General features: G+C 39.1%; 1 protein-coding gene across 2 annotated transcripts in view; it reads left to right on the top strand.

Moving 5' to 3' along the window:
* RAD51B (RAD51 paralog B) overlaps positions 1-27,819 on the top strand; it is a 379,361-nt gene that overhangs the window by 160,510 nt on the left and 191,032 nt on the right. For both annotated transcript variants that reach the window (XM_054400247.1, XM_054400248.1), the window contains exon 7: positions 3,709-3,805. In XM_054400247.1, the coding sequence (XP_054256222.1) occupies positions 3,709-3,805 (97 nt within the window). The remainder of the gene's footprint in view (positions 1-3,708; positions 3,806-27,819) is intronic.

Here is a 27,819-nt window from a genome sequence, read left to right as displayed (position 1 = left end):
AATCTGATCTGTGCATTGATGGCGGATCTCCAATAAAAAGTTGAGGAAGTGCTATTGCTGTATCAGTGCAAGGCACTCTTTCTAGCAAGTCTGCTCAGACTTGTGACCCCAGCCTGTTTCCAGGTCCTGTTTAGCAGTGAGAGGTGATTTCTTTCAAGCATGGCACCTAGCAGACAAAAGGGAGGTACTGTAATCTTCTTGTTGGTGTTTTGTAAGATATGGCATCCTAAGATCAGAACTAGCATTATACTCTGTGCACACATAAGGAGCAGTGTGTGAGATGCAACTGATTCTGGCCATGCATAAACATGATTACCTGTCAGAAAGTCACACAGGTGCTTCACTCCACACCTCCTTTGTCTGTGTGTATGCTCTCTCCATATAATATTAGGATCAACTATTCTCTCAGAAATCTCTTTGCAACTCTCTGAATACACTGAACCCTTCCAAAGGATAGCACAACAGACTGTAAGCTTGTCTTTCAGGGTGCCAAAGGAGACTCTGGGGGAAAGTTAATCCATTCTTTAGATGTGATGCTGAATTTGTGTGGAATCAACATTTATGGCTTCAGGTTAAATATCTGTAGGACTGGGGACTGCTGAAAACGTGTAGTGCTTTATTTGAATGGCACTGTTCATTGCCAAAATATTCATGACCAAAGTTTCTCTGGGAAGAACGAAAGAAAACTTTGCACTTTCCAGTAAGGATGTGATTTGAAGATACATACATACATGTAGTCAGAGGAGTTCTTTGAGTACCTTAACTTTTTTAGTAGGAACTGAAGCTGAGTAAGTGCCAGCTTTTTTCCTTCTATTAGCAGCCTGTATCTTGTTTGAGCTGGTGAGATTTCTGTGCACTCTGCACATCTGCAATGTGCGGTTCAAACTGCACTACAGTAGGTTCACAAAGGTGGATATTGGTTAGTTGATAATAGAAGTAGCTATATGTGATGGAAGAATTTTGCAGCAAGGAAAGCTGCAGAAGTGTGACATGGAATTTGATGTCAAACTTAATGCTTAGGTAACAGCCTCTTGGCTTCTACTTAGAGGAGATCCAAATCTCTGTGTTGGCTCTGCAGGCCTGCAGAAATGAAGAATAATTTTCAGTTAACTCCAAAATAAGCATTCTATACATGTGGATGACTTCGTCTCAGAGGAAGTGTGCTTATTCAAGATAGTGTTTAAACATATATCTAAGTAAATGTTTAACTGTCAGTGAAGTCATGGAACTAAAAATATGCTTAAATCACATTCTGAGAGCAAGAAAGAGAAGGCCATTTACTTGGGTAGGATTCTGCATTTTTAAAATGACTAAACAGTAAAACTGTGCCTGGGATATTGTTAGTATTGAATAATTATTGAGGGACACATCAGCAACTGAAATCTAAATTCAGAGGCATGGTTTGTGTGAAACGGAAAAGATAAAGAGATTTCCAGTCCTATAGCAAAATATTGTGGGGTTCCTGGTTAAAGAAAAGGTCAAAAAAAGCTGTAAATTCAAAAAAATGCAGTTGCATTTTTCTTGTTGTTAATTTTTCTTTTGATTTTTGAAGCCTTTAAAGTTAGTTTGCTTTGAAGGAGAACTATATGAAATATGGTGTGCTTAGGTCTTTTTTTAAATCAAAAAAGATCCCTGAGCTCTGTAGTTTTTCTTTAAAACGTGTTGTGTAAATAATAAAATACATGATGGCACAATACAAAGATTATCTTGGCACAGATCTGGGGTGACTGCATGTCTTACACAGCATTTGACACTTGTGAATAATGTGATTGTTGCAGAAGTCTGCCAATGAAAGCTTCATATCCCACCAGTATGAGTATATGTGTAAGATTGCTAGTGTGTTCTGTTTCAGCCCTTTCTCTAGTACCAAATCAAGGAGAAGCTTCAGTGATGTGCCATGTTGTTGGTGTAGGTTAGGCCTGGTTGCTGCAAGAGCCTCAATGGACAAGTGAGGCTGAGAGTTTTGTGACACAGTGAAAATGAATTGAAACAGCGTTAAGAAGGAAAGGCCTAGCATCCTGTTCCTTATCCCTCCTGACTCTTGGCTGCCTCGTTTGCCTTGAACCAGTTCCGATCATCCTGTCACAAGGATGAACTTGCTTGCTAAAATGGAAAATAAATCCCCTGGAAAGAGGAAAGGAAAAAGTTACTTTTTCCTTTGTTTTTAAATTGACTCCTACCTTGTAATTTGATGAGCAAGACAGCTAGCAGTGGCTGCAAAGAGTTGTGCGTGCCAGGCCATTTCCTGTCTGCTTTAGGGTGCCCTTCGGTGCATTCAGGAGCCCTGGGGAGGACAGTAGAGGGGTATGATGTGTGTCTTTTGTGTTTGCTGTTGGCAGTATTGCAATTTACACCTTAAGAACCTTATCCTATGTGTAGGACCAAACAAGGCTGTTATCTGTCATGTTTGTGTTCACTGCAGTAGTCATAAACGCCCCGTCCTAATAAGTGCAACCTATCTTTAAGCTGGGCAGTGTAGCCAGTTAAAGTTTGTTCAGAGCAGAACAGTAGAAGAGCATGATAGACATCACCGTGGGGCTCTGAAGGTCTTGAACTCCCATTGAGTAGATGAAGACACAACACCCCGCACCACCACCACTGTAGCTGTGATCTGATACAGTTTCTATGGGATCTTAGAAAAAGAAAAGGGAGAGTGTGGCATATCATACTACTGAAAGCAAGAGGAAGCCATGATCAGAGGGAAGAGCAGAGAAATTCCTCTTCCTTTAAGCAATGGCAAACTGTTAGTTTATTCCAGTAGCATCATGAAACGACATCCACAGAGTATCATGCAGAATATCTCCCTTCCTGCTCTGTCAAATACAGCTGAAGACAGGCCATTAATTTCAAAGAGGTCGTGTTTGGAGCAGAGGCTGTTCTCAGTACAAGTAGAGGGGTTGGTTTGGTTCTTTAAAAAAATATGAAAGTAATTTCTGAAGTTCTTTTCAATCCACAAAGTTGTAATTGCAGAAATGGCAGCTGCTTAGAGATCCAAAACATTAGGAGATGATAGTGTTGATACCTACTCTCTTCTCTGGGCAGTGGTTGCCTTAGTGCTGTTAATAGAAAAAAAGTGCTCGTTCAAAGGTGCAGGAAACTATGTTCATCTCTTGTAAGCAAGACCTTTACTCATGCTGTCAGAGGAGAGCACTGTGTGGGTAATATAGTCTGTTTATCAGAAACTTGAGATCCTGAAAAACACTGAAAAAATCTTCTAGCGTAGAGATAGGCCTGTGAAATTTAGTACTCTTGTGCTTCAAATCAGTGGGGTTATATCCCTTCAGTACCTTTCTCCATGGCACTGTTTCAGCCAAAGAAACTATATGTATAAGTTGTGTGGACACTGCTAGGAAGTAAATATCCTATTTGCCTGTGAAGAGCATTATGCTTATTGTAAGGGTCATCAAATTGTTCATTGAAGAATGAAGCTTTCAGAACAGTAGCTTCATTTTAGGTGGCTATATGTATCAACACACTGTTGTTTCATATTTCATCTTTTTAACAGTGTCTCCTTTCTGCATTTCTTGTTCTTATCTCAGTCTCTGCATATAGTTCAAAATTTTCTGAGTGTTTAATTTGCTGAAGGTCAGAGTAGAGGGTTGCCTGGACGCTGTGCTTGGAGAATTCCAGTCCTTGCCTGGGCTGCTCTCTACCTTCCAGTAGCTATAAAAATTCATTTCCCTTCCCCCTCTTCTTTTCTGTTTGCAGGTTATCTTGACAAATCAGATTACCACATTGTTGAGCAATGGCCTTGCTATCCAGCCAGACCTGGTGTCTCCAGCTGATGATTTGTTCCTGTCTGAAGGTAAGAGATCCCTTCTGTCAGAAATGAAACTCTACACTGACACAAATCCACATTGTAACTTTCAGTCTTCTTTTGATATACAGGAGTCTGTGAGAATCAGGTTATCATGCTTAACCTAAAGCAGTCAGGGAACATCATTATTTTTCAGCTTCTTTGAAAATACATTTATTAACAAAAAAAAAAGGCAAATGTGTGTATTAACTAAAACTATCTGACACATTCTAATGACAGTGAGTGAATTTTGAAGCCATATTCAGTTCTACGACATGTTCCTTGCATTGTACTTTTGGTCACATTCATTTAGAGCATTATTTTCTCAGTCTTTGGAAGCTCACTGCCAGAGTTAGTACACAAGGTAAGCTAGAGGTTTGATCTTATCTAATGATTATCAGTGATTCCAAAGAGAAACAGTGGTTGCAAATGAAGGAGAGCAAATACTCAGTCCTATCCCTTGCAATCTGCTTGCCTGTTTTTCAAGTGTAGTGACTCAAACAGCAGCTCTCAATATTGCATGAATGTAATGAGATTTTGTGTGGTCTCATATAGTACTCTATCTCTTTTATTCTGCACAGAATTAGAAACAAGCATGCATTTTTTTTTGGTTAATAGTGAGGACTTGTGCGAAGACGAAAAGATAGTTCTGAATCAATCTTTAGAAAATAATATAATAATTTCAGCTGCCCCACTTGCAAAGACTCAATGAGGGTCAGATGTAAAGAAGTTTAGAGGTAGTTCATGCATAGACCCAAATGAATGATGTTAAGCAACACTAATCTTTCCTCCAAAGGATCCAGTGTAGACTTCCTTCTTTGCATAATAAGAATATTTTCCCTTTCTCTTCTTCTTGTACTTTCTGATGGTTTTAGCCTTTGTTCTAATTGATACTTGGTGTGGAAAACCCAATGAATCAGTGGTTAAAACTGGCATTATTTCTGCAGCTCACTGAAAAGATAAGAGGCTGAAGAAATATTAAGCAGAATGTCAAAGAGTAGCAAATAACTTCTGTGTAATGTCTTAACACTGATTTATGTGTTTACTTCATAATTTTGTCAATAGGAGCTTGAGCAAAGCATAACCCATTAAATAATTTTGGAATTGTACTGTTGGCTCCATCCATCATCAAAGTTTCTCTGAACTTCATTGCTAGAATATTGCTCCCTACCTGTGTTAGAAATAGTGGACATTTGGCAACTAGATTTGGAAGAGGAAGAGACCGTTTTTCATCTTTATAATTTCCTTCTTGGTGCGAAGTTGTTGCACATTGTCTCATTAAATGCTCTTGATTGCAGTACTTGTGCTTTTCTTTGTTTGGAATTGCTCAGTATGAGCTTCCCCTGAATAAAAAGGCATGGCTGACTCCACATGGGAAGTAATAATGAAATACATTCTCAGTAAAACATATTTTGTTCTTGTGGTTAAATATTTGAGGAGTCTTTGGAAAGAGCATGGAATAGTTGTAGTGTTTCTGAATTTTCCTGCAAATATGAAAGATTCTCAGTATTGCATATGAGCCATACTTCAATAATATTCTGAAATCAAGGCTATGTAAGAGATGGTATGATGGTTTTTGTAGCAGTTACAGCTTTTAAATGAAGTTACCATGTTGCATCTAAACTCTCTACCATCACTGTTTTTTCACCTTTTAACCCAAGAATGAATTAAAATGCCTTGGTGCTCTGTACCTGTGTTGTTTTCCTTTGTGTTTCTCATTCTGTGTTTTTTAATTGTCTGAAGTGGTAGTACATGCCAGCATGACACTTCTTGAAAATAAAAAACTTTCTTTAGCCTTGGAACTAGAACAAGTTTTATCAAGGAATGCAGGGATGATAAATTTTCTTTCTCTCCCTTCCTTCCCTGTTCTATTGGCTAACATTGACATATGTAGCATTCACATGTAGTGCTGTATAGTAGAACATAGTGCACCTCTACACTGTGTAGTTGTCACCTTCTGCCTTTATCACCCATAACAGGGCTGCTTCTGTTTTTCCAGTTTGCTTCAGTTTTAACCTGTGCTGTGTACCTATGAGGAAAAGTGGATTCTCAGGCCCATTCAGAATTTTATTTCCATGCATATGTTGGTGTAAAAAAATACAGGTGTGGCTAGTGTTTTTCACTTCTAACATCGAGGTGTTGACTTGAGAAAATCTCCCCTGTTATTTCATGTTAGCGGCTGAACAGCCTAAAAGTGACAGTACTTTGATTTTCTGACAATCTTGGATACTTAAGAATCCTTAATGAATTAATCTTCCAGGAATAATGTGATATCCATAATATTTATTCCTATTTTACATCTGCAGAATTTTCTGAAAAGAGTAGTTAGCTGAGTAGCCCAAGTGCACAAAGTGGATATGTTGCAGAGGCAGAAATAGAGGCCAGATTCATGACTTTTTTTTTTTTTTTTACCTCATTCTTCCTTTTATTTCATCAGCAACTATGGCTGAGTTTGAACCAGTGACCTAAATGTGAAGAGACCCATAACACATTATTAGTTCTGTAAGTTTCTTAGAGGCAGAAATTAAAATTTCAAACTGAATGTGCTGTTGGAAAGAAGTGGAATGTTACAGCAATTTTGGGTTTGCTTCTGATTGTGCTTTAGAAGGGAATTGCTTGGGTTATGTGTTAGATTAGGGAAAAAACAATGAAGCTGTTCATCTGATGTGTGACAGAAAATTAATCTGATGAACAAACTGAAGGGACACTGTCAAGCTGTTTCAGGCTCAAAGCTTACCTTCTGTAAAATTGTAATCTAGTGCATGAAAAATTGTGTCCTAAAAGTACATTAGATTTTTATGAGAACATGGAAAGTTTTGTAATGCAGTACTGACTGTAAAATACCCACCACTTATGTAGCAATGTAAGAATTTTTGAACAGTTAGTATTTCTTGTAGAAAATCATTAAGTCTGGCTAAACTCCCAGATCTGTGTGTACTTCTTCAAGGCAGAAAAATTAATGCTTAGTTTGCTACAAATTAAAGTGCTGAATAAAATACAGAAGTTTCCTACCTGTGGGCTGAGTCCTTGGATTCATATGGCCTTCACATACTTGCCTGATAATCAGCTGAAGGAGTTAATTAAGACTAACGATGTTTTTCTGCAACAATAAAATTCTCAAGAATGTAATTCCACTTCCCTAGGAAACAAACTCAGTTTTTCCTTGAAGCCTTGTGTATCACAAACAGAGGGAATAGACTTGAGGGTGGTGTGAACACTGCTATCTTACTTTATAGAATAGCCTTTGTCAAAGACAATTTTGAGAGAAACCCTAAAAAGTTGTTTTAGGTTTTAGAGATGATCAGATGAGCTCAGGACTATCACTAGGCTTGAATATTTGGTGTAAAAAAATGAATGCCTTATTATTTAAGTGTTCAAAAGTAGCTCTTATCACAATTAAAAAAAAAAATTATCAAAAAGTCGATTTAAGCTGCATTAGACTAAACGAACATCCACGACAAAATAGTTTGTAATGGATGTTTTTAAACAACTTATCTGAGGCTGTGACTGCACTGTGTTGTTTTGCAAAACTCACACAACTGGCTTTTACCTAATGTAGAGAGTTGTTAGAAATAAATTGTAAGCCTGTGTGAGCACTAGCTGGACAATGACATTTGCGTGTTTCATTTGTGCGCTGTGCATAGATAGGACATTATGACCTAATTGAGGCCCCTGCAAGTCCACCAGTGCCCATCCTATTAATGTATCTGCCAGCTGCAAGCTCTAACTTCCTCTTTCAGACATCAAAGCCAAACTCCATCTTTCTTAGAAAAAACTCAGTGGCATGTTGGTATGAGCAAGAACAGCATCCCCCTCCCAGCTTGCATGAAGTGTCAAGCAAAGAAAGGAATGCTGTCTCGGACTCCTTCAGTCTCAGCTAGCACTTTCAAATATTTGTTTGGAAAAGTCAGAATTATTTTGAGTTTAAATTTATCTCTAAACTTATGCTAGCTCTGGGGAGGCTAGTGTTCAGTCTTCTGCCATTTGTGTTCATCAAGCAGTTTGTCATAGCATTGTATATTTTTAGTTCACGGTGTGAGCAATGAGTTTAGTCTGACCTTTTAGTCTTTGTTGCTATGATCTTGAATTCTTTGAAGCTGTGGAGCAGAATTAGGCTTTCGTGTTGTGGAGACTGTAAAAAACTAATCTACCATAATATCTCCTACCTACAGGATTTTCCTACTTCAGTTTAGGACTAGGTTTGAAGGTGGAATCTTTGGCCTCTCTGCTTGCTTTGCTTTGCCCTTGATCTCCTGTCATATTGTAGTTAAGTTGTGTTATTCTTCAAATCTTGGTTTTGTTTTTGTGTGGTGGTGTGGGATTTTTTGTTGTTTGGTTTGGTTTGGTTGGGGTTTTTTTTGCTTTTGGTTTTCGTTTGTTTGTTTTAATATTGGGATGTATTTTTGTTTTGGAATTTTTTTCTCTTAATATTTCAAGGTGCTTCTCTGAGGAAGATTGTGAGTTTTCTTGTTGTTCGCCCCATAGTAAGACCAGTTGTGTAGTTTATTACTTATTTTCCTTCCAAATCATTTTTTTTTCAGTCCTGGTGCCAAATGGAGAGAAAGCACTGAAGGAATTACTAAGAAAACTGGGGCGTGACTGGGGATCAGAGGCTATTGGTTGGGTTTGGGGTTTTTGCTTCTTGGCTTATGTATGCACTTACATGTAAGGTTAGACCTGCAGATGACTTAATAAAAAAGAATATTGTGTGAGAACCCAAACATACCTGTTTGCAGGAACTGTGAACTTATGAATGAAGCAGTTGTTAAACAAGTTTCTAAAACACTTCCTCCTTGCAGTTTTAAAAATAATATAGAACTACATATGTCCTAGTGAAGTGCTCCAGCATGATATGAACTTAAACGGAATATGAAATATCACAACATTTTGGCATGTTCTAGGCCCTTAGTGTTTCAGCCAAATTCTCTGTAAACATATTGCAGGCTGTTTTACACAGTTTTGCTTGCAAGAAGAGATAGTTAATCTTGGATCATTGCAACAGAGGTAATTGTTAATTATAATAGATTTTTAATAGGACAGTTAATAAACTAACATTTTAATTTTTTTTTTAAATTAAGTCTTTTTAATATGAATCCTTTCTGACTTTCTGAGACCCAGATATTTGGGAATAGTTACTGCAATCCTTTTATTTGTTACAATTATGGATTATTCTGTATTGTGATTACTTGGCCTGTTTGTGAAACTCAAGAACCATGTGGTACGGTGTAAGAAAGATCTTTTGACTGTGACCGTGAAGGTTAGTGAATTTCAGATGTGCAAAAAGGCAGTGAGTGGAAATAACACTAGTGGTATTTCCAGATTATTTGGAAGGTGAATTCCAACTGAGACTGGTGTGTGGGTGTGGACCCTGAAGGATAAACCACATCCCTGGAAAGATAATGAAGCTTTCTTCTTGTTTTATGGTTGATGGTTTGGTTGCCACTTAAGCCCAAAGCCATCTACCATCCTGTGATGGGACAGCAAAGCTCAGTGAGTCCATCAGCCAGCCACAGGATTGTGCCTCCAGGTTCTGCATATCTTTTACTTTAGTGTCAGAGCTACTAAACTCACTGGTTCCTGTTTGTGTGAGCTGTAACAGAACAGATGGAGTTTTTTCTTTCTAATTCTTTATTTTTATTATCTTTTTAGAAACTATCCCAGCACAGACCCTGTAATCCTCTTCGTCAACCAACAGTGCTGTGGGAAGCCTTTTGTTCTTTCAGACTTTTTGTTTCTGAGTTAATTCTCCCACTTCACATCCTTCATCTAAAAGATTGATAGGCCCACATACACTGAAAAGTGAGGAAGGAGCTCATCTCTCATAACCAGCTAGAAGTCAGGATAGTGTGTAGCTCATCCACTTCAGGATAGGTAAGCACTGGGCACCAGAAAAAGGAGGCACCATGATAAAACTCTGTAATACATGTTGGAGGGAAACCCAAGTCTACTCAAAACACAATTTCATTCTTGTGCTTCCATTTTGTTCATGTTTCTGGTAATTCTGTGTTCCTGTCAGTAGTGGAGTCTGCACCTCAGTGTGTCAATGGAAGTTAAAAAAGCCTTCTAGCTGTTTGAGAATGTTGGAAGGAGGTACACCATCATTGCCTGGAACAAATTACATTAACCATTAGGGGAATTGATAACTGTGATTGCTTCTGCGTGATGCAGGGTTGTGGTGGTATATGGAGCAGTCAGATTTCATGATAACAGTGCTCATGTCAGCCTGTACTGATTTTGATGCTGTATTTCAACAAGTGGGAAGTAGTGACATCATACCATCCACCCAGATTTTAACAGCTTTTTAATCAAAAGATAACTCTCTCAGTAAAACAGGGTTACAGAGACTGTACATGTCTATGGAAGTTTCAAGATGAATGACATATCCATAATCACTTGATCTAGACTACGAAAGGGTTGAAAACTGTCAGCAAGAACATTCAAAGGCCTCTATATATCAATTTAAGAGACTCTTCATTCCATATTTCCTAATAGCTGTGGTGATAGAATTCAAAGTTTCACAGCTTTGATGTGGTTTCTTTATGAAGACCTGATATGATTTACAATCATTAATCAACAATTTGTAATCCCAAAACCCTGCAGGTACGTTTTCTGGGAATCACTCATCTATATAATCAGAGACACAATAACAGAAGTGCTTACAGTCATATAATCGAGTGGTTACCACCTCTCAACTGCTAAGTTACCTCAGCTGAGATAAAGTGTGACCGAGTATGTGTTGCACCTTCCAATCCAAAGTTACATGGATCTACATCAACCCTGCTACCCACAGTAGTTTGTTTATTCTTGTTTTCCTTTAACTGCAGTAAGCTGAGAGTATGGGCATGTCAGTCACTGAGTTTCAGTTGATGGCATATAACTGTAAAGCACCATAACAAGATTGCAATTGGTCATCTCCTTGTGCCCTAAAAGTAAAATTAAGTCGTATTTCAGCACAGGTGAATATAGAAACTGTGTTCTCTCACACACTGGAATTTAGTCTTTTGTTTATGCTGTAAAATTAGCATTTGAGAGACCTGGTTACTTAATGGTTATAATACTTTATTCTTCTTTTGCCCTTTCTTCCCATCCTGTGGTCCTGCAAATCAGTAGTTTAAACCAGAAACATGAGACATGGTTTGGGTCCAAATTTCTTCTACAGCACTAGACGATGCACCATTGTTGGTGGAACTGTTCCCAACTAACACATCTTTCAAATTACGTTGTGAAAAATGAATTCAACTCCATGAAAGAACTAAACATTGTTTGTCCTCATGCACAATGATCAATTCTGGCTCAGCTTCCTGTGGGTTACCCTTAAATCAGTACAAAGAGACTAAGGGGAAAAGATATAAATTGAATCATTCAGTGGCATTCAGTCCCATTTCTTGTGGAGTTTTACAATATCAGCAGTGGATCTCTCTTTAGTGGGGCTGTGAAGGGATCAGAAAGGATTTCTATACATGGGAAAATATCAGTGTGGGAATTACATTTGGCTTGTGGCGTTACATGGAGCATATGTCTCATCTTCAGTACTTGAACCAGTTAGGAGTGACCATAGGTGCAGGTGTTATGCCAAAAGGGAAGGCAAGGATGAGAGGACAGAGGATGATTTCAGAGTCTGATGCCTGTGTTCTAGTTGCGGTTCCAGCTGGGTTTCCTCTGGTTTTACTGCAGGATGTTTGAAAAAGTAGCTCCTTGTTACTCTCGGGCAGCCCTCTATGATTGATGATTCTCCTTAATCGTAAAAAGAGAACATTGGTGTTTCTGCTTAATTTGTGTGTGTTTCCTGATTTATTATTGTAATAATGATTTAGTGTCTTAAATGATGGAAGTTTTATAGCCTATTAGCCTTTTTTTGGAAGTCGAAGCTGGGCGCTCTGGCATGTGAATGAACTTCTTCCCAGTGACAGTCTGCTTCTAAAATGTTACATTAAACCCAAACATTACATGCTAATAAAAAAACAGTACATGGTTGCTGTGCTATCTCTTAATTTAATGAAAATAGGCACTTGAGTATGAGCAGATTTTGCATTCTCCACATGAGCAAAATTTGTCTAATCTAATAAAGGAAAATTCAGAGAAGAGCAACCCAAGTGGTCACAGTGCTCTACAAAAGAAGGCTGAAGAAATGGTAGAAAGAGGAAATTCCTGGAGCTTAACTAGAAGAAGGCTTTGTTTATACTAATTTCTATTCTTGTAAAATACCCTGCTGTTGTTCCAGTATCCCAGGCAAGCTGCAGTCTACAGAAGATTCCTGCCTAAGATGGTGTTAACTAGGTACATTTCCCTTCTAAGGAAAGGTAGAAAAGGCAGTGGCTCAAGTATGAATAAATCCACTGTTAAGAATGGAAAATTTGTCAGGAAAAAAGCAAGCCCCAAAGCAGATGCTCCTACCATGTAAGCAGCCATGGTTCTATGGGAGTAATTTCAGCTAGTCTGCTGCCTGGCAGAGGAGCTGTTGTTTCAGGCTGGAACATGGGTATGTAAGGAAGTAGTGTGGGCCCATTTTAGCTGAATATTGAGAAGTTGTTTCTGAGCGTGAAATCTGTTAGACCAGCTGTTCCCAAATGGTTTCTGTTTGCGCCTCTGTTTCTGGTGGTGAACTCACCCCAGCCGAGCTTGTGACCCTAAATACTAACATAAACAATTGCATCTCTGTCAGGCTTGCAACCCCACTCTGCACGGCTGTGACCCTGCTGGAGGTTACAACCCTTTGGGTTGGGAATTATTGGAATAGACTGTCAGATAGCCCTGCTGGGGAACCGCTCATATGCCCCATCCAGACCAGGATCATCACAACAAATGCCTTCAGATCTCACAGTAATTTGTAGGCCTCTGCCACCAGTTGGAGAGTGCAGCCTATTAGAGCTGACATGTCACTTTGGTACATCAGGAACATCTCAGAGATCAAAAGGTCATAATCCTCCCACGCTGCTGCAGCCTTTCTTCATGGACTTGCCCCTTCATCTTACTTCCCTGTCAGTTGGCTTGGCAGTGAGCCCCAGCTCCCTCACGGTGCAGCTGATTTGGCCATGACTGCTGGATGTGTACCAGCTGCAACTTCTGCCCCACTGCCTCTCTCTTGCTGCTTGTCCCAAGCCAGCATTGCCCAGTATTCTCCCTCCCAGGGATTGATGACTGTCTCTCTGCTGGAATTATCAAAAGTTATATTCAAAGTAATTAAAAGCTACATAGGACAGTCTTCCCCTGTATTTTGTAAAACTAGTTCTATTATTCGTATAACCATAGATAGGAGCACGCTCTTACAGATATGGGGTGTTGGTGGAGAAATAAACAGAGAGTGGCCTCATGTCGTTGCTGCTGTGGTCTGCAAAGCCTAGAGTCTTTGATAAGCCATGCAGACAGCCTTTATAATGTAAAAAACCAAGTTACAGGTGTCCTAATTAGAGATCTGATTTTTAAGCTTTGTTTTGCTGTAATCTTCAGTGGAGTTTATAAACAACAACAAAAACAGATTTCAAATGTTTGGGGTTTTTTGAAAGCACTCGTTGTAACATAAAACAGTAACATTTTAATAGCTAAGTGGATAGTCCATTGACCTCATAATTTAGTCATGGAAATTTGACTGTGGTATCACTGCATGAATCTGACAAGGTAACAGTTTATTTTTACTTATTTTTTCATCAGTACATCCTGAAAATTGCCAGTGATGGCAGGAAGGGAAGACGAGGAGATGGTGCAGAAAAATATGACATTTGCTTATCGTTTGGATAAAAGACAGTATTGCATAAAGTTACCCTGAATTCAGTCTGTGCATGTCTTGTTTCAGAGCTCTATATGGGGTGCTTTGTTCAGAGATGTTGCTGAACTGGTTTTCTGTCAGGCAGTTGAAAGCATTCACCCGAAAATGAGAACGGTGAAGTTGTGGAGTGTGTAAGCTGTGCAAGGAAATAAAGTCCAAAAATCTTGTATTGCAGGCTGATAACTGCACTTCCAGCTCCCAAATGAAAAAGAAAGGTTCAAAACTTTGTATCAGTAGCTTAAAACTGAGTTATATGTCAGAAAACAGTGCATAAAGTCTCCTCCATCTGTCCAGGTTGGATATGGTGCACAAAGGAGCCTATCCAATTCATAACACCTCTTAGGTAATCAGATTAATATCTCCTGAACTGAATTTTACCCTTTTGATACTGAGTCTTTCATATGCCGTGTTTCACATTTCACATTCTGTTGAAGGTCTGTGGCTTTTCAGTAATTTCGTTGAAATCTATATGTGGTATGTCTGTACTCTTTGGAGCTGTTCGTGGGACACACAACAATTAAATATGTTTCTGGCACTCTCCTAATGGCATAGTTTCCCTGTAGTCACAAACTGCTCCAAAACCTGAGATCATTTGTTTAATTTAAAAGCAAGAGTACAGAACTACAATTTCAGGCTTCAACAACTACGTAGCTTTGAAGGAGGGGGAAAAATAAAACCATGTTGTCTTACACACAAAATAAATAAATTCTTGAGTTCTTCAAACATCCAGTTTCATCAAGGTTTTTGCTTCCCTTGCTTATCTTTTAATTCCATTTTTTATACAGTAGATTTTTAACTTCATATTGAATTTCATTGTTTATTAGTTTTCCATAGGGAACCAGTGAGCTGGTTTTTGTCATCTGGGTCTAAGGAGGTGCAGGATAGTTCTTAATTAAAATTACTGATAAGCAAACTGAATCTAGAATTGTATTTAAAGTGGTTGAAGCTTTTGGGTCTAGGATATTCTGGGTGTATACATGGCAGAAGATTGGACTGCTTTTTTCCCAAATACATTGAGAGTAGACAGTACATAAATTCCCATATTCTGCTAGATCCCTTCAGTAAAATTCATTCTGGGTCTCAAATATTTCTATCTTGCATCTGCACTGGTGTTTTCATTGAGATAAGTAGCATGTTTTGAAGTAAATCCTCAGTGCATGTTTGTTTATTATGTGGAGTGATTTTCATGTGCACCAACTAGAGAACTTTTGTAAGAAAGGAAGCCAGAAGTTCCCTTCCTTGCTAGCCAGGTGTGCTTGAAACTGTCACACCGGCAGGAGGATCTAAGCTGATGGCCAGTCTTCAGGCCACAGCCAGAACAGAGATGTTCTCACCAGGGAACCAGAGCAGCTGACCAGTTTGGAAGAGAACAGCAGTGCACTTTCAGGGTAGCCCCAGGGGAATCAACACCAACATATGAAAATGTTTTTATGTAAGTCAGGCAATACAGACTGCTTCCACAGAGCAGTAGGAGGGAGGTAGTAATAAGCTGTAATGAGCGTTGCTTGACTGGTATCTTGTGGTTACTGAGCTCACGTAATGCTTGATCACAAGAAATTACAGAATACATTTCAGCAGGATACCAGCTCAGATCTTAGCCAATAGGTTTTGACAAGCTCATTTGTGCTGAAGCCTGAGCTGCCTTTTCTGTCATATACTCTTGTTTATGCTATGAAATACAATATTCTGCCTCACCTTAGCCTATTGTCACTTCTTGGCTGCAGTAACCATATGTACTAATACCAAATTTCTGGGTCCAGTCATCCTAGGCATCTATTGCTGAACAATCTTTCCTAAGTCCAACCCATCTCCTTTTTTCCTCACTGTTCCCTCTGTTTTTGACTTTAAATTGACAATGTCAATGTTTTGTTTTAAGAGTTGAAACAGTGGCTATCATGTTTGAGAGTTAGTTAATGTTGTTAAATTGCTACCCCCTCAAAACTGCTATCTGCTGAAAGACAAGTGTCTAAGAAGAATGGGCCTCCAATTTTTATTTATTTTTAATTTTAGAAATCTACAAACCTTTTCCTCTTAGTGTTCAGTAGGAACAAAGTTTATGATAAACTTCAATGCCTTCATGCTAATATTGTGCCTGTCAGTGACTGAATCTGAACCTCAAGAGGAAAAGTTCATGATGGAATCAGGTTAAATGCAAAATCCTCATGACTGTTGGAGCCTCTAGTTTGGTCTGTTGACTGTTCAAGCAGAATGATGCAAACTAGCAAAGACTGGTCTCATTAGTTTCATCCAGGTTAGCATGAGGTAACTCAGAACAGCATGAGATCAGCATGTCAAGTGCGTTATGTCCCTAGAGTTCATTGTCTTGGCTTATAGTCAACAGCTGCCCAGTTCTCCTTTTCCTGAGGGTGCATCTGCTTCTTAGTCACCACTGTGACGGTCATGTGAGCTAGCATGAAATGAACTGTTGGGATCCAGAGGGTTCCAGCAGCAGATGAGTCACAGAGGCAGAGAGGTCAGCACAGGCTAGTCTTTCTAGTATTTATCATGCACGGTATAAATTCCTGAGATGAACCTGCCTTCTCTTAAATTGAAATCACTTTTGTCTGGAAGGGAAAATTCTAAGGGTAAGAGGGGGTGCATCACCTTCATGCCATTCTGACTGTGTAAAGGACTTGGAAAACTTGGCAGTGTTAGGTTAATGGTTTCACTCAACAATCTTGGAGGCCTTTTCCAACCTTTATGATTCTATGATTCAATTTTAATGAGCTATGGGTTTCCCTTAAGTAGGGACACCTTGCTTTCCTCACTTGTTATAACAAGATATGTGCATCTAGCAGTCTGAATAGTAACCGCGAGTAAGTCAAATGGCATGTAACAGGGCAGCTCAGCCCATGCAATTTCAGGCAATTTTGAGTTTGTTATAGCTTCAGCCCAGGATTTGGTTCTTGTTCTTTTGCATCAGTACTTAAGGTTGTAGAAATTCACCTGCAGTTTGCTGTAGTGTGGTTTTGAATCATGTGTTTCAAACAAACAAATGAATTAATGAATACAACTTACTGTGTCTGTAAAATAGTGGATTTTCAGTGGACTTTAACATGATAAAGTATTTGTTATTTTGATTGTCCTAAAATTTTTTTGTGACAACTGGTTTCAGAGGAAATGTCTTTTATCGGCAGTGACGTGTTCTGTGGAGATGTGCTTCTGCTGATAAAATTAAAAAAATCTTGAAGATGAGGAGAGAGGTTTTTGATAAAAACTAGAGACATGCTACACACAAAAAACCCCATCTGGGCTTTTGTCTGTTTCTTTTTTCTCTTAGTGTTCTTGCACCCTCCCACCCCAAAAAATGTTATTTTCAAGGTCTTGCTTTTGCTAAATCAGTCAAGAATAAAACAAAAATAAAACTCTTTACCAATTGGCTCTACTTCTTAGCTCCATAGGAAATTAAGCGGTGTTTGTCTTGCATTTTGTGCAGGTACCTGTGCTAGTGTTGTGCCATATTCTAATCTCTCCAATACACAATTGTCTGCTAGTGGTTCCCTTGTATATATAGTGGTGCACAGTCCCTACACTCAATGGTGCCATTGAGAATGTTTGAGAGCTTGCTGCCCAGTTTCAGCAGTTTAATTGCTAATGATGTGTTATTGCTTCAGAATTTAATAGCTGTTTCTGGTTATGATAAAGTTGATTTAAACCTGCAAGCTTTTAAAAACTGAATTTGTTGCTTCCTCTTTGCACTGTGGTTTCCTCCTTTGGTGCTTTCAAAACACTGTGGTCCATGGTGTTGGGTGAGGTGACGTGTCCTATTTACACTCGATTGGAAAAGACTGTGTCACGGGTATTTGAAGCTCTGTGAGGTTTTCTTAGTTCAGACACTCAGATGTGACTTCCTGTCATCACCTGATTACTTTGAATGCTAAAATTATCCTGCCAGCTTCGGTATTGTTGAATACTGCTGTAAGAGGAAGACAGGTATAGCTTTTAATGTTGCCTCTGTGTGGTGTCTGTTGTGGAGTGAGCGCAGAGATGACCAAAATATTACATGGTATACTCCCTCATAGTTAACCTCAGAAGAAAGCCTCTAATTTGTCTCCTGGGGTAGTTCCACTGCCTTTTCAGTCTTCTCTCCATCTCTGGGGCCACGATTCAACTTTGCTTGAATTACTGAGGCAGTCATGCTCTCGTTGACATGCAGACCTTCCAGATGTTAAATCAAGGCCTAGTAATACCAACCCATGTCAGTGAAAAAAGGACTGGATGACCTGGAAAGAAAAATCTTTTTTATCCCTTAGTCTTGTAGAATCATGCAGTGCCCTGAAGGGTGGTGGTCAGTGTAAACTCAGCCCAGGGACTTGGTCTTTCACTGTCTAAGCTCTTATAGTTTGGAGTGTCCAGCTATTACTAGCTAATAAACCAAATTATGATAATTCTGTTCATACATTTTTATCTTCTTTTGTCTTGCCTGACCATTTAGTGTCAATAGAGTGGATGTTAATACAGTATCCTTCCTCTGCTATGTCTCTGGTGTTAGAGATGTCCAAGGTTACACATTTTGATGAATCTCTAATACAGACTTAATCTGTTAACTTGAAAACTCTTTTGAAAGATAGGGATTTATTCTTTTAATAGCTAATTCCTTAATCTGTTTATTTTGTTGCTGTAAAATGGGCTGAGGGATTGAAGAGGTCCTTTCTACCAGCTCAGTTTAGTAAATACTTAATGAAATTTGAGATGGAGTAGTCCTGTTTGAAGGCAGCAAGAGGAAAGTGTTTTTTGTTCTACAGCCTTGTGGCTGATTTTAGATTGTTTTGAACAGAATTTGAAGGAACTGATTTTTTTTCCCCAAATCTGAACCCTGCAGATAGGATAATTCTGTTCCTCTTGAAATGAGCAATGATTTTTTTTTTAAATGGAAAACCTACTTTTTTTTCCTGTATGCCTCAGCTAGTGATTAATAGCATACATACAGACCTAGGACGTCCCAAATTTTTGCCTAATGGGAATCGTGGTTTTCCAAATCTCTTGCAGTACACATCCCCCCATAACTCACAGCCCACTTCCCTCCTCTCATATTAATCCCAGGGTAACATTAAACTACCAGTTAGTCATAGCCCTCCAATGTTGACTTTCCTTGAAAAGTAACTGGGTGTAATGTCAGTGATGAACTTATGGTAACTAAGCAGATGTAACCAAGGTGTGTTTAAAGAGAGGGTTTTAAATCCCACCTCATGATCAAATTTAACGTTTCTGAAACACCTAATATAGGCTAGATGAAAAGAATTTTGGTGCATTCAGACTATTGACACAAACAATTTTGCCTTCTGCTTTCATCTATAGTTAGGAGAATATTTGCTAAAAACAGATTATACTTCAAAATAGATTTTAGTGTTACCGTATATCACCATTTCCTCTCGTCCTTAGGCTGTTGAACACAAGCAGTAGTGGCACAAGCTGTTGTGCTGGCTTATCGTTGTATTTGAGCTTTGATCTGGAGACTCCACATCCAATCAGTTAGCCTGTAAGTTTAGTCCTTTGCTGAATTTCTAAAGCTGTTGTGAAGGTCACAGTGATGTAGATGCTGTAGTATGTAGTGAAACTGGCAAGTTAACAAATTCTTTTTGCATCAGACTGTAAACAACTGTCTGATGGTGATGACATTCAGCTACTACTGACCTGTAATGGATCCAAAGCAATGACCTAAAGGTGAAACATAATTTCTCTTAGAGCCTGTTAGTTTCTTGTTTTGGGCCAAGCTAGTGACCCAGCAGTGAAAACTCTTACTGCGTGGCCAAAGACTAAATACAGTTGATAAACCTCATGCTTTTGAGCTTTAAAATGCTTGGGTAGTAAAAGCTTGAAGATGCAGCAGCCAAAACCCAGCAAATAGGCTTAGGTTTCTGACTAGCTCTTACCAGCAGTTCCCAGCTGCAGGTGCCCTAGTTCTAGACTTAAGGCACTGTGTGTGATACATGTATGTATATATATGCATTTATACCAAGCTGTTTTGTTACTTACATTATTTTCAGTTGTTTCCTTGTTAGAGAAGAAGGAATGTGCATGTAAATAAAGGCTTTTGCTCTCTGTCCAGACTGTTCTCCCAGCAGTTTTACTGATAAGGTAATCCCATGTCTGTGAAGTTAGTGATGATGTTGGGGAACCTGCTTCTGGCCTCTGAATAAATCTTGTGGGAGACAGGTCACTGATAAGGAAAAATCATGCTGTTTACACTTTCATGCTTGCGCAACTGATGTTGCAAAAGGAAACAAATAAAAGGTAACGTAATGTAGTTTTCAAAGTATGTTTGTCCTTTGGCCTTTACAGATAAATATCTGATGGACTGTAGGTGGACAGGGAATGTCCATGTGTTAGACTCCTCCTCACTGTGGTTTCATTTCCAGGGTACAATCTATTCCCCTAAAATGAAAGTTCCAATCCACATTGAAGGTGACTGTAAAATGTTTGTGACTAAATCAATTAATGGGTATGTATATTCCCCCCAAATTTCTAATTAATTATTAACTATTAGTGCATACAAGTATGCTGGGTTGCTAGGATTAAGGAACACTTCTCTTATAAGTACCAACAGCAACCAATAATGTTTTTGAAGGTTAATTTTCACTTGTGGATTTAATGCTGTGGAATGGTGTCAGATCCATTTCATCAATGTGATGGTTTCCCAGGCAGTTCCCCTTTTTGAGTCAACAGCATAAAACATTTATGGGACATCTTCATGTCCTGGTGGGTTATTCCATTTATCTCCTCATCTGATTTTTAGCTCATTTTTGAAGATTTCACGTACTTCTGTGTAGTTCTACAACCAAATAAAGGGTATGTAAATGAGAGGAAAGAATGCAAGTTTGTGCATACAGCATAAGAAACAGACTTAAACTGTGATCCAGAGATTATCCTGGGGTGGGAAAATAGTTGAAACTTCCTCAGCAGAAGCTGTCTTGCTAATCAGCTCTGGCAAAGACCTTCTCGATGGGGTCCTGATATGCTTTAGCAAGATTGCCAAGTAGAAGGAAGGAATGCTGTTTGTCACTGTAGCCAGGGCTGGCAAATTCTGCTGGAATTTGTGTCCAGTTCAGATTCTCAGAGTTTGGGGAGGGTATGGAAATACTGACTGAGAGTTCAGATCTGCAAAAAACAGTCCACGTTGTAGGAAGGTTTTCTGTGTAAAGCTTCAGGAGCTTGGTAAAGATTGCAGATGCACTTACGCTTGGTATTACTGTTGATTGAGTCTCCTCAGTTGTGTGGGCAAATGTGGGTGTGCAGTGGCTAGAAGAAGTGAACTTCAGCCTTAGAAAGTATAGCTCTCTAGCAGTATGAGTGATAACTTTGGGGGCAGCTCATCTGTGAATGGTACACTGGTTATTGATAAAGACCACATGAAACATCTGTATGGAAACCACCTTTAACCCAGCTTGTTGGGATGCAGACCAGGGTAGGTGTTCACAGGAAACTTCTGGCTGTGTGTACTGCCATAATTTTACTGCAAGGGGAAATGAGGCTAGAAAATGAAAGGCCACCCAACTACAATCCATTTGGTATGATTTATAGATGAAGACGGAAAGCTCTTTGTTTTTTTTTGCACTGTAATCCTTTGGTTTCCAATCACCTTTGTCTGAATCTGGCAAAGAATCATAGAATCACAGAATCAAGAAGGCTGGAAGAGATCTCAAAGATCATTGAGTCCAACCTGTCACCCTAAACCTCATGACTATCTAAACCATGGCACCAAGTGCCATGTCCAGTCCCCTCTTGAACACCTCCAGGGATGGTGACTCCACCACCTCCCTGGGCAGCACATTCCAATGGCCAACCACTCTCTCTGTGAAGAACTTTCTCCTCATCTCCAGCCTAAACCTCTCCTGGCGCAGCTTGAGACTGTGTCCTCTTGTTGTGGTGCTGGTTGCCTGGGAGAAGAGACCAACCCCCTCCTGGCTACAACCTCCCTTCAGGTAGCTGTAGACAGCAATGAGGTCACCCCTGAGCCTCCTCTTCTCCAGGCTAAACAGTCCCAGCTCCCTCAGCCTCTCCTCATAGGGCTTGTGCTCAAGGCCTCTCCCCAGCCTCGTTGCCCTTCTCTGGACATGCTCCAGCAATTCAACATCTTTCCTAAACTGAGGGGCCCAGAACTGGACACAGTACTCAAGGTGTGGCCTAACCAGTGCTGTGTACAATGACCTCCCTGCTCCTGCTGGCCAAACTATGCCTGATGCAGGCCAGGATGCCATTGGCTCTCTTGGCCATCACCGTAAGGCATGAGAGAAAGTGCATGCTTATAGCTCTATGCTTCACTACCAATATTTATAGGATTTTTTTCTAGAAGCTTTCTTGGAAAACTCTTCTTTAATTTTTCTAGGCATTATGCCTAAGGAAGAACTTATTCATACTCATTCATAGCATGTGTGTATACTGTTAGTTTCTGCTTGCAGTGACTTGAAAGCTCAGTGAAGTGCACAAACCAGCCTCGTATATCTATGCTTTCTTTTAAAACATACTCTCATGGAATTTCTGGGATTTTTGAGAGCAGGGATGGATGGATGGATGCAAGTTACAATTTCCAAATACGTAAAGCAGAATTTTCATAGAAGTAGTTTTGTACTGTGCTCTGGTAGAGCTTACCTTCCTTTTTTACTGACTGTACAGGCAGAAGTTTTCATAGCCTCTCACTGGATGCAGCTTTTCCTGGCCACATGCTGCTCAGTCCTCTGTGTTTGTAGTGGAGATCAAAAGCATAGAAAAGCTCCTTTGAGCTGTGGCCAGAAATATTTACCAAAAAAAATGCAATCATTCACTGAGACACTGGATGGCTTAGGAAGTCCTGCATGTTTGCCAGTGTGCTGGGTGCAGAGTGCTCAGATGAAGACTACAGGCCAGATTTGAAAGACATGGGCTAAGGTGAATGTTCTTAGTGGGAACATTCAAATTGTCGATTTCTCTCAATGTCATTATGCAAGCCATTTGCTTATGATTATGGGCATCAAAAATATAATGTGCCTCCAAAATAGTAGTGTATAACAAAATAGTTGTGTACCAAAATAATATGTGCCTCCAACTGAGTCGGATTTCTGAACCATACTGACACCATCAATGACTTCCACAGCAATCCGTAAATGTGTTAACCATTGCTCTCTGCTTCTGTATAGTTTGGTGGACTTAGATCATTGATGTGAAAAGCATTGATCCAGCATTGAGCAAGGTCCTGATGAGATTAGCCACTTACATAAAAGTGGGATTCATGCTTATGTGACAGTCAATGGCTTATAAAAAGTAACTTTATTTGAGGGCCAAATTCAGTTACCTTTTAAGCAGGGGCATAGTTGAGATGGAATAAACCTTTGGAACAGTGAAAGTAGGATGGAGCTGTCTACAAAATCTTTAAATGCTGATACTGTAAATTGCTGACATGTGACTGTCTTGCTATATCCTGGTGAGAAGGGAAGGTGGGGAAGAGGTTTTATTTTCAAACCTGAGAGTTTGAGAATGTTTGTGGAAGCACACAGAAGTGGTGTTCCAGACTGCTACATGTCCTTTATAAGTTCAAGGTTTTTTGAAGAACATGACAACAGAACAGCACATTCAGTGAACCTAGTCAGGTTGAGGACAGGAGGAGGAAGACAAAGAGTGGAGGGTCTGGGTTTCCCTGTAAAAAGCTTCAGATTTTCCTTAGTTGCAGAAATGCTGGCTGCTGTAAACATCTTGATAATAAGAGCAGTGGTGTTGAAAACATTTTGAGTCTCTGATGCTCAACTACAGCTGACTGGCTTGGGAACCTGAAAGGTGATCTTTGGGGCTGAAGAGGGATTAATCTTTAACATAGTAAAGTAGCATCCAGTTTCTAATGGATCAAGGATAGAATGAATGTGTATTGCTGAAACAGTGGTTCATGGAAATGCATATGTAGGCCAAGCTCTCTCGATGGGGTAGGGAGAAACTACACTGTAAACTGTTACAGAAGTGATAGCAGCTGGGGTAGTATGTGCTCCAAAGAAAGTACGTTCCCACCCGATTGTGGTTAAGAGCTGTAGGGCTAGGTGAAGGCCTTCTAGTGAAAGAACACGGCCTAAATGCACAAACATCTTTCAGAATAGGTAAACACTGGTTTACACCTATAGATGAGCATGTGATACGTTTCATAAATTGGCATATTCTTTGCTTTGATTATTTGAAAGTAAAGCATTTTTGCGATGGAACTACCATTGAAGGCAACAGAAATGAGCTTTGAATCCTTGAGCCTTGCCAGCTGAAGAAGTACTCAAGATCTTAATTGCCAATCCATGACTTGTACAAAGACTTTTGGTAAGACTATTTACAGAAGTGGAACCACGGGAGAGTCCCTCTGGATTTGTCTTTTCTTTGGGCAACCCAATTTTATGTGTTTTGGATTAATGAGATGAAGCCTAAAGGAAAGTACTAACAGAGAGAGGAAATATTTGAGGTTGCTTCACCCAGTTCACTCACAAAGCACAACACAGTCCTTATGGTCTCTGCACAAGTGTTTAGACATTCTGACTTGTGTAAAAACACGGTTTTAGTTGAGGAGCTTTTATCTTTCTCAATGAAAATTAAATGCCAGCTACAATATTGTCAACCTTTAGAATGTTCTGAGAGTGAAGATCTCTGTTTTGTGGAGGCAAGTTTCTTATTTGTCAAGTGTTACATGTACTCTAGGTTTAATAATAAAAGATTAAGCTTACTCAGCAGGAGGAGGTGAAGGATCACATATTAGAAGATTTGAAGGGATCCTCCTAGAGGAACAGGGTACTTCTTTCTCAGCATTTCTTTCCAAACATGCCCAAGCCCTTCAGTGTTCAGAAATGGGACACAGACTAAAGCTAATATTGCTCTGTCATTTCTGTGCCTTTGCAAGGAAGAAGTTAGCTGTCTTGCAAATGGCATATTCTTGCCACTTCTGGCAAAGAGGCAGGAGAGTCAGCACACAGTGGCTGTTGCTTGTGTCTTACTGTGAATTAGCATCTCCTTTTCTGATTTGACTTCCTCTTATCAAAACTCTCTTGTGCTTCATTTCCTCTAGAAATAGCTCTCTGCTGAGTATCTCATGGTAAAGTGGTGCTTTCAGCTTCCTTTTGACTAAGTTCCAATTTAAAGATAATGGATCTTTCTGTTCTTTTTGGTTGCTGCTCTGCCTGCTCATCTCCATAATCCTTTACTACTGAAATGGCAGAAGTTGATTTATTTCCCCATGCATGCAATGGTTTCCTGCATGTGTGGGAGAAGAGTTTCAAATGTTTCTTAGCCCTAGCTAAGTTACAGACTGTGTTCAGTGCTGTCCAGTTCAATTTTTTCATCATTGTTTATACCTAATCATGCTGGAAACAATTCTGTGTGGAAGAACATCATCCTTATCCTGAGGGATTTTGTCAGGACATCAAGTAGGTGAAGTTAAAGAGGACAAAGCCATGCTCCAGGCAGTCTGCTGTATGTATACACTATCAGAGAACATCCTTAGTATATGTAGTTTCTCAGAGGTTTTTTTTTTGTGTCCTGGACTGGAGAGAAAAAAAATCCTCAGCTTGCACGTGTAAACACCTTTTACTTAGCTGCTGCAGCTGTTCTGAAAACAAAGTCCCATTTCCATACTTGCTTAAGTTAGCCTTCTTCAGAAGACAGGAGTATCAAATTCTAATGTGCAGTTTTCTTTCAGAATACATATTCTCTGGAAATGTATGTCTGAAACAGCTGTAACTCTCACTATCCACCTATCTTTCTAAATAAACACAAACACAATTCAGTATGTGATAAAAGAGACAGATATCTGTGTGCCTGTGCGTATACATATACATGATGGATTTATTGATAACCATATACTCAGAAGTCTTTTGCAACTGATCTGTTGGGGCAACTTGGATGAAAGGTTATTTCCTTTATGATGGCTTGGGTTTTTTGGTTTGGGGTTGTTTTTTTTTTTTTTTTTTTTGGTTGGTGTGGGTGGGATTTTTTTGGTTGTTGTATTGGTTTGGTTTGGTTTGTTGTTTTTTTTTTTTTGTTGTTGTTTGTTTCTATGATTATCAGATCTTTTTTCATCTAATAGTGAAATACTTTTAGAAACTGCAACTGGTCAGCTGTTCATGAAAGAATTGATTTTAAAAAAACCCAAAACCCAAAATCAAGAAAAGCATAAACTGATCTTTCAAGCCAAAAGCTGCGTAAAAGTAGCTGTAAGTGCATTTACCCACGGTAGAATTTGAAGATGAACATACTAGTCACGGTTGTGAGAGAGTATGGGTATGAATTTTTCATATGTAAGTGTTGGCAACATGGAAATTTCAAAATATTATCAATTGTTCTTCAACTGAATGTGTCAGGTAGTTCACATCATGAATTTGCTGATATTTGCAGTCCTAGCATTAAAACATAAAGCTTTTTAATGAGATAGTAAAAAAACTTCCTTGGCCAAAGAGTCCTGTGTCATGGCCTTTCAAACAGTAGATGATTTTGAAATTTCTTTTATGGGTTAAATGACAGAAACAGCATCTTTCTAAAACACAAGACGGTAACAGATAGTGGTTGGGAGTAAATCATATATGGTACATGTTGCTGAAGGAGTTCCTTAGATATCCTAAAGATTATGAGAGAAATAGGTGATTTTGCCTATTGTATGAGGCTGGGAGAGGAGCCTTTGAAAGAGAAATAGTATTGGGGGATAAACCAATCACAACAACTTTCCTAGAGGAACTTTCTGATGCAGTTAAGTCTATTTTAACTAGACCATACAGTACAAGGACTAGAGACCAAGTGTGTATAACGTCAGCACACAACTTTTAAAGTATGAAACACAAAGTTGCATCCTGTACAAATATTTATCACTTTAGCAGAATTAATCTTTTGTACATGCAAGCTATTGTTTTGTTTTGTTGGATTATAAGTGTTGCTATTGTTACCCTCTGCCACTTTACAGTGTGTAGTTTTTGCAATCAAATATTAATCTGTATACTGGAACAGGCTGCCCAGAGAAGTTGTGGAATCTTCTTCACTAGAGAGTTTCAAAGCCCACCTGGATGCATTCCTGTGTGATCTGCTCTAGATGATCCTGCTCTGGCAGGGGGGTTGAACTAGATGATCTTTCAAAGTCCCTACAAATCCTAACATTCTGTGATTCTATGTATAGGCATGTCTCTTTTTTTCCCCTGTATTTGCCATTTTAATTTTTTTCCTTCCTGCTTTTTCCTTTATTTTAGTGTCCTTAAATTAACTCATTAACAGAGTATTTAAATACAGATTGTTTCTGTTTAAACACAGTGGTCTGAACCATCTGAATCTCAGATGATGGAGAACTTTTTGTCTTCTACCAGTGTAAGAGATACAATGTATCCAATCACAAAAAGCACCACATCATCTTCAAATAGATAATTCATCTATTGGGGTGATGATTCAACATTGAATGTTAGCAGTGTTCAAAAACTGCTGAAAAGACAAACCAACAAAACCAGCTTTTAGGGATCTAAATTTCAGTTTTCAGAAGTCAATATTGTGTTGTGCAAAATGGCTGGGAGTTTTCTGTTGCACTTAGATCTGGCATCGTGTTTTTATGAGAGGTGATGAGGTCAAGCCTCCAAATGCTAATGGTTGCATTATAGTGTCTTAGGTATATTTGTCAAAGTACTAAGAAGTCAGAGGGTAAAATTATTACAGTTCATAAGTACAGGTTTTGCTAGCACTGACATTGGATTTCTCTCTGTAAAACGCTTTTTTTTTCCCCCTCTGCTTGACATCTCAGCAGAAACGGAATCAGGCCTGATATTGCATTAATCCTGAGAAAGAAAAAAGCAAAGAATACTTCATACTGGAGTTATTATTCATTTTTTTCTTTTTTTCCCTCACAGTTTAGGTTTTCAGTTATCTAATAAGTTAGTCAAAATTCTAGAGTCCATCTTTTGAAAACACAAAGGATAATTTAAAATACTGACAGTCAGATGCTGATAATAACTCTGGTGCTGCTTACTGTTAACCCTTAATAATGATAGCAGATTCTGCATCCCAGCTGGAGCTGTTTCCCAGAGGGGAAAAAATAAGACAAAGCCCATTAAGGTCTCAAAATATTTTAAAGTAGTTTCTTTAATGTATGTGGTCTTATGAGCACGAAGGGCAGAAAAATCAGCAGAAAAGAACATATATTTTGTGAACTGTAAGGAAATCAGTGCCTTTGAAATGCTATCCCTTGCTTTGCCCTAAATGTGACTGCAGCTTTTAGCTTCCACTCTATGTTTATATTGGAAATCTCTCTTTGTGCATATAGAGTTTGTTCCCTTATGAAATTATGTCTCAGGGGAAA

The sequence above is a fragment of the Indicator indicator genome, chromosome 4 (genome assembly GCF_027791375.1).
Source record: "Indicator indicator isolate 239-I01 chromosome 4, UM_Iind_1.1, whole genome shotgun sequence".
Lineage (NCBI taxonomy): Eukaryota > Metazoa > Chordata > Aves > Piciformes > Indicatoridae > Indicator > Indicator indicator.
Note: the sequence above shows the minus strand (reverse complement) of the source record. Positions and strands in the feature narration are given on the sequence as shown.